The sequence below is a fragment of the Phaseolus vulgaris genome, chromosome 8, assembly GCF_000499845.2.
Source record: "Phaseolus vulgaris cultivar G19833 chromosome 8, P. vulgaris v2.0, whole genome shotgun sequence".
NCBI classification, from domain to species: Eukaryota; Viridiplantae; Streptophyta; class Magnoliopsida; order Fabales; family Fabaceae; genus Phaseolus; species Phaseolus vulgaris.
The window spans coordinates 46315730-46326218 of record NC_023752.2 but is presented as its reverse complement, the minus strand read 5'-3'; the positions used below and the strand labels follow the sequence as shown (position 1 = coordinate 46326218).

General features: G+C 32.7%; 2 protein-coding genes across 3 annotated transcripts; one reads left to right on the top strand and one right to left on the bottom strand.

Annotated features, from left to right (window-relative positions):
• Positions 1–1382: 1382 nt before the first annotated feature.
• On the top strand, positions 1383–5550 carry LOC137824357 (hydroxyproline O-galactosyltransferase HPGT1-like). Of its 2 annotated transcripts, none has more exons than XM_068629987.1 (12): positions 1383–1628; positions 1771–1834; positions 2745–2794; positions 2922–3115; positions 3323–3386; positions 3489–3561; positions 3801–3924; positions 4005–4092; positions 4182–4232; positions 4312–4383; positions 4476–4588; positions 5269–5550. In XM_068629987.1, exons 1-12 carry the CDS (start codon positions 1552–1554, stop codon positions 5289–5291), a joined length of 993 nt encoding a protein of 330 aa, XP_068486088.1. In that variant the 5' UTR covers positions 1383–1551; the 3' UTR covers positions 5292–5550. The 2 variants fall into 2 exon arrangements, with proteins under 2 accessions (XP_068486088.1, XP_068486087.1); XM_068629986.1 differs by having other exon boundaries at positions 3798–3924.
• Positions 5551–5952: 402 nt separating this feature from the next.
• On the bottom strand, positions 5953–10342 carry LOC137824358 (uncharacterized). The gene is made up of 5 exons (XM_068629988.1): positions 10058–10342; positions 9875–9927; positions 7404–7565; positions 7093–7194; positions 5953–6354 (listed from the first exon to the last, which is right to left on the bottom strand). Exons 1-5 carry the CDS (start codon positions 10203–10205, stop codon positions 6220–6222), a joined length of 600 nt encoding a protein of 199 aa, XP_068486089.1. The 5' UTR covers positions 10206–10342; the 3' UTR covers positions 5953–6219.
• Positions 10343–10489: the final 147 nt, after the last annotated feature.

Genomic DNA, 10489 nt, shown 5'->3' with positions numbered 1-10489 from the left:
AGATGTTGATGGCAGAGATTTGTTTAAAGTTGAAATGAAGGGAAAAAGTTTTGCTCTCAATCAATGGAGGAGGAGCACATTGCCTTTAAATCCAAAGAAAATGTCACAGAAATTTATGTACCTGACTTGAAGAATAATATTCTCAGTATGGGAAAATTATTGGAGAGTGTTGAAGCAAAATATGATAACCTGGAAAAAAGGTTTACAAAATTGGAAGAAAAATATGTTGATATGAAGACAAGGAAAGTAGAGTCAATCAACTTGAAGAACTCCATTTGTTGCTTTTGGCACAAAAAGAAAAGGTGAATGAATTACAATTCAAATTAAAAGCCCCTTTTGGTTCATCTGTTTTACTTGAAAATAATGGTTTTGATTTAGGAGAAGACCATAAATGGAATGGTGTTGAGACATCATCTGAAAGGGAAATATGGTATAATCATTATCTTCGAAGCTCATTGAAGTCAAAGTCTTTCTTAAATCCTTTTAATTCAAAGGATGAAAGTGGAGAAGATTTTGTTTGGAAAATTAAAAGTAATTCAATTCAAAATTCTGCACGGATTGGTGCAATGAAGAAAATTGAAGTTGCTTCTAATCAAGGACAGTATGGTGGCTACTGGAAAAATATAATATTGGAGGCAGTTGGGGTAAGGAAAAAATATAAAGTGTGAGCGATAACAATCAAAATGAAAAATATGAAAGGTTTGAGTTTAAGGGGGAATTTGTTAGCATTAAACTCAAAGTCGTCAGCCGTCATCAGTTTTATTTTAGCATTTGAATAGCCAATAATTATTATCTTTAATTCTAGTTTAGAATGTCATTTATACTATGATTTAAATGTAAATTATAGTATAGGTTTTATGATAGAGAAGGTAGAATTTGAGAAGTCTATTGTAAGACTATTTAGAGAGATTGTATTTTTATTTGAAAAATAGCAGTGAAATAAAATATATATTTTCTGTTCACAAATATCTTGCTCTGTTTTATTCCCTCAACACCAACAATTATATGGACTAGATTAAAATGATCGGTACAAATCAATTCAATATTGATAACAGACTAATAAACTTAATATTTGATTACAACCTGATTAGATATTAATCTATGCCCAAAAATCTATAAATATAGTTTTATTCTAGAGGTAGTATTCACTTAATCTCATTCATTCACTTGAATATTCTTATATCTCTCTAAGCTCTTACTAATTTGAGTGTCAGATAATCACCTTGTTTTTAGTGTTTTTAATTCTGCTTTTAGGATTTTCGCTTGAATAGTGCATGTTTAGAAAGAAACACAACATAAATGACACTATACAAAAAAACACTTAAAATTAACATAACTCGTGAAAAGGAAGCATATATATTTCACCAAATACAACAATATTAAGAAAGCAAGCAGAGGCAAAGTGTTGGTGATTGGTGAGCTGCACCCGTTACAGAAAGTCATACACCAACCATACTCTCACCATCCTCATATCCCTCGTTGCTTCTCTCTCGCTACACTCTCTGCATTTAAATTTCACACTTCATCAGATCGACCAAAAGGCTTTCTAATATGATTCATCGATCCACCATGCCTTCTCTCCTCATATGCATGATTGCTTCTTTTGCGTCTATCTACGTTGCTGGAAGGTTTTCTTTTTCATTTTCTTATTTCTATGTGCATTAAGAATTGGTTGAGTTTCTGTTTTCAATGTTTCTTTTGTTTTACCACGAGAAAAGTACAACTTTCAGCAAGCTACGTTACTGAAGTTCTTAATCTTTTCTTCGCTAGATTATGGCAGAACACTGAGGACAGGATTTATCTCGTAAAAGAGCTTGAGAAGTTTATAGGGCAGGTACAATAATACTAGCACACATATATGTTCAATTTATGATTTATTTTATTAGGTTTCATTTTAAAAATATGCACAATAATCATGTCTTTTCTGCAAGTAGAATTCAACATTTCAAATTCGAACTGTATAAATGTTAAAAAAAAGATGTAACTAGAAGAAAGTCCTTGAAACTGTTAAGTTTCTGGCTGAAAACTAGTCATATGTTAACCAAGTTTTTTGCACTAATAGTTGTGCAATGGTTTTAGATCGATTTTCGCAGTGTTAGAGTAATGCTTTGTGAGTTGAAATCACGTTCTAAGGGCACAAATTAATCAATGGTTATCAGTTTTGGAATACTGTATGGGACATGGACATACACAAAAAGTAAAAGCTAATACGTTACTTTACGAACAATGTGATGTGACAAAGAAAAAGGAAACTCTTCGCAGACACTCCACCTAGTCATTCATTAGTTGATTTCTTACCTTGTCTTGATATTCTATATAGGGTGATTTTTTTTCTTTAAAGAGTGTTGAGAAACATTTTTATATTCTATATTTGCTTAATGGCATTGGTATTTTATATTATTCCATATTTATTTAAACTATTCTAGAGTAAATATTTTTTTAATAAAATAATTACTTATTATAGTTTTTAGCGAATGTTTATTTTTTTCTTTTCAATGTCAACCTATCACTAAACAAAATAGATGTGGTAGAAAACAGAAACTACTTTTAATTAAAAAGGTTACTTTCTTTTTTGCAGTAAACAAACATAATAAAATTTAGATTAATTGTATTAACTACAGATTGTGTTTAGAATGAACTAGTAAGATTTTGAAATGCACTTCATTTATTTATTAAGATATTGATTTGAATCTCTCTTTCTGGTTTTTGGTTTCCTAAATTGACCGCAATGTTTTTACGACTAGGGAGAATCTTCATTATCAGTGGACGATACATTGAAAGTCATAGCCTGCAGGTAAATTAAATCAAAGCGTAAAATATGAGAAAAAAAAACTTAATTACCATATAATTTAACTAATAATAATGTTCTTAAATTTCTTAATTTCTTTGATGCCCATAATGTGGAAATGCATAATGGTTAGGGAAGAACGTAAGAAGCTTGATACCCTTGAGATGGAGCTTTCTACAGCTAGAAAGGAGGGTTTTGTTTCTAATCATGCGATAGAGACTAATAAGACTTACTCTAAGAGAAAGCCATTGGTGGTTATTGGAATTTTTACCAACTTTGGCAGCAAAAACAGTAGAGATGCAATTCGTAGAGCATGGATGGGAACTGGTAAGTATACCAATTTTTATTTAATATTTTCTTATAATGGTAGGAGAAAAAATGTAATATTAGATTATACCGTTTTCTTGGATTATTTGAAAAAACGATTGGACAGTTCGGGATCACAAAGTGTCCATGATCCTAACTAATCTTCTATTTATAGATACTACAAAGGAAAATTTGCGAAAGAATGCTTAATAGATTAACTCTATGCAGGTACAGCTTTGAAAAAAATGGAAGAAACAAAGGGAATTATCACACGATTTGTTATTGGAAGAAGGTTTGAATTCTCATTTTTTGAATTATTCTGTTCTGGTTTTGGGAGTAAACATTTTGCAGCTGGAACTGGAATCTTTTTTGACAAATATATGTAATGTTGCAGTGCAAATCGTGGGGACAATCTGAACGAGGACATCGATCGTGAGAATTGGCAGAATAATGACTTCGTAATCCTTGTGCGTATAACTAAATCAAGATTTTTGCTTCATCAATATTCTTTACATTTTTCCAATTTATTAGGATATATGACATGATTGCGGATTCTGGTTTAAGAAATTTGTCACCGCTTCTGCACATTTGAACAGAGCGTCAATGACTATGTTAAGTTATGAAATGTTTAAATGAATAGTTTGAGGCATAGGTTCTTAACCTGCTATTGTGATAGTTTGTTCCGTTTATTGTGGGTTGTTAGCAGGATGATTATGTAGAACCAAATGAGGAGCTCCCAATGAAGTCTAAACTGTTCTTTGCTGAAGCTGCAGAGAAATGGGATGCTTACTTTTATGCTAAAGTGAATGATGATGTTTACGTAAACATACGTCAGTTTGTTTACTCTCAGTCCAAATCCATTTTTTAGTGTCTAAAATGCCTTGGAAATTACTTATTTCTTCTTCAGCAGGTGCCTTCGGAGCTACACTTACCACTCATTTGGACAAACCTCGTGTTTACATTGGGTGCATGAAATCAGGAAAAGTTTTCTCTGAACCGTGAGTACCCTTATGGAATACAGTTTTCTGAAAATTTATGTTATTAATGGTATGATTCTAATACCATTGTCGACTTTGAACTTCAACAGGAACCATAAATGGCATGAAGCAGAATGGTGGAAATTTGGTGACAAAAAAACGTAAACGAGCAGTTTCAGTGAAATTGAGATGTGAAACCCAATATATAAAGTTATTAAATCGATGTCTACTTTCCGACAGATACTTTCGTCATGTATCAGGAGAGATGTATGTAATATCTGGAGCTCTGGCAAAATTTATTTCAATAAACAAGTGAGGACACACTCTTCTTGGTGCAGCATATTCAAGTTAGGAAGTTAATGTTGATGCAACTGGAGATTGAATATGTACTTTTGAGTTGTCAGGTTTATTCTTGGTACATATGGGCATGCTGATGTTAGCGCAGGAGCCTGGTTTATTGGGCTTGATGTGAAGCACGTTGATGAAGAAAAGTTTTGTTGTTCATCTGCCTCACCAGGTCTCCCTCTCTCTTTCTCTTTATATGTAGGAGAAATATTAAATTCTATACTTCAAAATCACGTGTGAGATATGCTTTTTTTTTAAAAAAAAATTATTGTAATTTTGGTAATTATATTTTAAAAAATCTGCAATTTTGGTTTCTAATTTTAGTTTAGTTTCTGAACTATTAATCATCATTAATTTTGATCTTTGAACATCTTTTTACACAATTTTAATACTTAATTTTTAATTATCCATAACTTTATTCAATTTTTTAGTTTTAAAAGTATATTGAATTATTATCAAATTTCGTTTGCTAACAGATCCCTATCTTTTTCAATCTTGTAAAAGAATCACCATTGTCATGGGTTTTAAAAACAAAACAAAGTTAAGAATAATTAAAGATTAAAGAATTACAATTGTGCATAAATAAATCAAGGAATTAAAACTATAGATAACTAAAAAATCAAAAGACTAAAATTACAAAAAAATTACGAATTTTGTCAAACTTAAGAACTAAATTAAACTAACTCAAATATAAATTATTTGATTACTTCTTTATTATTATTATTCAATTTTAATTAAATTGGAAGGAAATAATAATATGAAATTATAATTTATATATTGGATAAACAAAATTAATTTTGTATATAAATTTTTGAATGGCAGTTAGAACTGAAAATTATGTGTTATTTACAGGAGCTCTCTGCGCAGTTGTTTAGAAGTTATTGTTGCGGTTGAGCTGTCTGCTCTGCTGGTTCCAAAACACAACAGCTCAGCCGTCCCAGTCTCTACCTGCTACTTATAATCAAAGTGGTTAATGGGTCACATTATTTCTAATGCTTCTTTTCCCCATCAACCGCCACGCACTACTTCTGCGAGTCTAGATTTTGATCATATTCAGATAAACAAAAATTTGTAAATATTAGACATCAAACTCCTTCTCAGTCCCTTAAATTATAAGCTTCAGTTTGGGCTTAATTTCATCGTCAAAAAAGCATCAGAAGCAAAAATGTACTTAAAGGGCCCTTAGTTAAGATGATTTTAAATTTTCTATAAATTTTTTCATAATTCTTTTTCTAATAATGGTTCTAATCGAAGTTGTTGGGAAACACATACATGTTGCTGTACGTGTATTTGACGGGAAAGGGGGGGAAGGAAAAAGTAAAATGGAAGAAATCTTACAGTGGATCAAAAAGTAAAAATATATTATTATAAATGAAGAAAAAAAAATATATTTAAATCAATAGTTATTCTTTTTTTTTTACAAGAGTTTACTCCATCGACACTCACGATTCAGCACTCAACATAAGGACTTATTTTAAATTCTCTATCTTGGTTCGTCCATCAAAATGGCGTTGCTACGGTAACAGTAATAATAGATTTTAATAAAAAAAAACAACATTGCATTTCTAAGATAAATGTAATAAGTGTACACGAATATTAAAATAGGGTTTTTATTTGTATTCTCTATACAAACACTTAAACTATTGAGAATCCCCTTCTCCCACACAACTAAAACAAGAGGAGCAGCTTTATAGACAATAAAATTTACATATATCACTAAATTTTACTATTATTTATCATCTAAAAACACACCAATCTATTATTTATCAATAAATGATGCCTAAAATATATACTTCTGCGTGTTCATGATGAACCGTTAAGGAAATGAGCTAATGCCTTGTCAGTATCATTATCATACATAACCAAGGCTTCAGCAACGCTGGTCGACGAAAATCCCATTTCACGCAGAAGAGTATAGCTCTTTACAAATTCCGGAATCTTCAAATGAATAACGCAATATGTCAGTAAATTATTAAAGCAGTGAATATTGCTATACTCTTCTGTCAGCTAGTCCTAGTTAGGCTAGTGGCAATGCAAAATAAAGGACTGTGGCAGTGTTAGTCTAAAGAATGATAGGAAATAAGGTCCAAAATATCTAACAAATTACTTCATCAGGGAAATGCTCCAAACAACCTTCGATGCACAGAAAGGGCTTTCCTCCAATTAAGTATACGAATGACAGTTTAAGTTTATTTGAACCAGAGGCAAAGCCAAGAGTGAAGTAGAAAAGCCCCAATGGAATATGGTCAAAACTAATAGTCTCATCTCACTAAACTTTTAGAGATATATAGCATTGAAGCATAAAGCACATCATGAGCATTTAAACATTTACTCACCCCATCCAGACAGAGGGAGGGGAGATCAGATACAGAAGACAAATATATCAAGCAAGACGTAAGAAAAGTTGTATTAAGTATCCATGGAAGTTATAACTATTTAATTGACCAGTTTAATCAATACTGTACATGAAAAACTCACAATTTCACATAAAGAAAATAAAGAAGATAAAAACCACTTGAGTTCACAAAAAAATAATTTAGAAAGTTATTTGATAAGCACGATCAACAAAGAAAAAGATATCTGGCATATCTTATAACTCAGATAATGGTCATATTTTTCGGCAGAGCTGCCATTTTAACAATAAATCCATAAATAATACAAGGATAAAGAACATACCTTGGCAGGATTATCACCATAATTTGCAACAGCAATGGCAACAGCATCTCGGCTGAGCCCCATGGCAATATATTTGCTCACAATGGGGTCTGAAACAGAAACCTGTAAAGAAAGTAATGTTTGAGAATTGGAAACAACCAAAGATGTCTCTATGTATAAAAAAAAACACTTACCATCAAACATATTATGGACTAGCAAATAGTAATGCTATAAATTCCATGTAATAAATTCTGGAGAAACACATAATTAACACAACCTACAAATGCAATGCAACAGCATAAATTGGAATTTACTGTAAATCAAGAAGTTACCTTTGGCGAGGCTGATTCCGTAACCTTTGGAAGATTTTCCATTCCAAACTTGCTCCAATTTGGGTTTTCCTTATTTCCCTCAGAGAGGATTTTTCTCTCCAATCCAAAATCAAACTGGAAGTTGCTACGTTGAATATCTCCAGAATGTGGTAACAAATGGGGCTACATTACAACATTGGAAAAACCATAACTGTCAAAACAGACCCAAGCCATTGATAGAGAGCTTGCATCCTTTTATACATGGCCAGGGACAGTACAAAAACAATGAAATTTAAGTAATAACAGGTTCTTATCAGCTAGCCATATAAGTTTAACAATTTTATAAACAAACTAGTTAAAATCACAAGTTGAAGTTAAATTTTCTGATTTTGCGATTTCATGGAGCTTGTGGGAGTTCAATCACAAGCAGAATAGGGTTTCTGTGGGATGGGATCAGTAATATATTCATGTAAAATCACAAAATTATAGACTTCTGTGATTTTTTAAGTTCAATTTCTCTGGTCAGATTCTCACACGATTAGGAGTTGATTCAAGTTGTGGATTAAAACCCAAGCCCCTTTCTACAATGAAACCAAAACCCATTTGAGCTCAAACTCATATGTGACTTTTCTCTATCTCTTTGCTTTGTACACACGTGAACCCTAGCTTGCCATTGACAGGAGAATTCTCAGCTGATCCTCAAGGCCTCCACCATGCTAAGGAACACGTTTAAAAATTGGGTTCTCAGAATTTTCTGTTTCCAATGTTTTGCACAGGTTTAATTCAAGCTTCAGTGGTCTTGGGTTTTCACTTTTCAGTATTTAAACTTTCGGGTGTTTGGGTTTTTATGTTCTTTATTGGTGCTTGGATTTTTCTGTTTCTGTGCTTTGCATGGGTTCAATATTCGAGCTTTTGGGGTCTTGGGTTTATCTTTAAGGTGATTGAGATATCAATTTTCGGTGTTTTACCTTTAGGGTCGGATGTTCCATTTCAGTATTTTGCACAGGTTGCCTTTGAGGTCTCCTTTTGCTCCCCTATCACTTCCTCTTTGTTGCATCATCAACATGAGTTCAAGTGTTGGAGCTGCTACTTCTTGGTAGGGAAATGCTACTAAAGCAGCCAACTGTAGAGGTGCCTCCTCAAAAAATTAGCATTCTAAAATAGTGGAAAAAATGCTCCAGGAAGTGGTATTGATGTGGCCTGAAAGTATGGAATGTCTTAAAAAGAGATCCTAGAAAATTTCGGTGCAAATTCTGTTAAGAAATCACAATCAGAGGGGTTTACTGCTTGAAGCACACCGTTTGGCTGGAACCCAAAAGGATTGTGGTGTTTATAAATGTGTTACTGATGAAGTGAGGAAAGAACTAGATGTTTGATGACGGGGATATAGAATTAGAGAAAATGTTTGATGATGTTTTGGGTTTGTAGCAAAAAATAGTAAAGAGGTCAAGCATCAGTGACGAGGATGTAAAAATTGAAAAATATATCAGAGGTCAAGCCATCTAAGTGTTCATGTTTAGTAGTTGTTATTTAGTACAGGTTACTTCCTACTGGTTTAAATTATATTGCTTTGTCACTTATGATGTAATGACTTGGTTTCCTTCCTATGACTCAGAACTTCAGTTTAATTAAGTATTTAAAGTGTGATTCAAAGCTGTTTTATATTGTTTATGTTATTTAATTTGCATACATATCAATGTATACAAGTTTAGTAATATATCATAATCTATGTTACAATCCCACAATTTAAAATCTTGTAACCTCTTCCTGATCCTAAGTACAATCTCAAGTTTGACAACCATGGCATAAATAACATAGAATCAATTGCTCCTGCTAACTGCTATTAGCTATAACAAATCTTACAATAGCCATCTCATAAGCCAATCTTCCAAAATTTCTTAAACATTTCAAAGCAAAGCAACAAAAAACAAATTAGACAACCAAAGACGAGACATGTTCAGCAACCCAGCCATCGTGATTCCAGATAGGGAAAAATGAAAAATCAGAACAAATTAAACTCCCACAATTGTTAATAGTCATTGCAGCATTAGGAACGAACCAATTAACTTAGGAAATAATATTAATACAACAAAACAAAAGGAGTGGCAACAAAACTTCACTTTCTCATCACAAAGAAGAAAGCGTCCAAACGGGTAATCATGGTGAAAACAAGGTCCAAATGCGCATCGCAGAGGAAACATGCCAATTAAAAAATGGCACCTAACTGCAGAATGATTGGTATTCACGCACAAGCATCGAGGACCCAACATCAAAAAGCCAAGGACTCTATAGTTTCCAGTTAGACACATGTTTTGAAAGCATCTTTTCTGTAGAACAATACGCTTCTCTGTTAAAAGCTCTCTCAGGACATTCAGGAAAAAAGCCACAGTATTTTAAACCAAAATAAATTAACCCACACACCCAATCTTAACTTTAAGAACTTAATCTCAGCAAACGTTTCATATCCGAATCTCAATTTCAGCAAAACTCACCGGCGGAGTGATCCTATATTCTGGCTTTATGAAAACTCTAATACCCAATCCCGCTGCAGAATCCAAAACAGAAAAAGTCAACACAGCAAATCAATAAAAAGAATTAGCATACTCAATGCATGCAATGAACTGTCTTATTTGTCTGTTGGAAACATTGAAAGATGGGAGAGAGTAGTGACTTACGAGAAGAGGAAGGAGGAGAAGAGTGGTGCGGGTGGGAGGGGCGTGCGGCGGCGTGGCCGTGAGGGGCGATCTTTGGGTACATTTGGTGGGAGGATGGAGAGGAAGAAGAGTTGTAGAGTGGAGGTCCGGTCCTGAAATCGTAGTCCATAACCTACGGAACAAGAAAAATGAATTTTCTGGAAGCGTAATGTGAGCCATGGGATGCGTCTAATAGTTGCCAACACCGCGTAGGTGACAGAAAACCAAATCCCAAACCATTAATATTTCTTTAATAGTTTTTTAATTATTTGAAATTCTAAATAATTATTCTATAAATGAATAATGATTTCTTAACAACTAAGTAACAATTTCTCTTTTAATAACAAAATATTATTTTCAAATAATATTAATAATAATAACAAATATAAAGAAAAATTTAATATAAAGTAATAA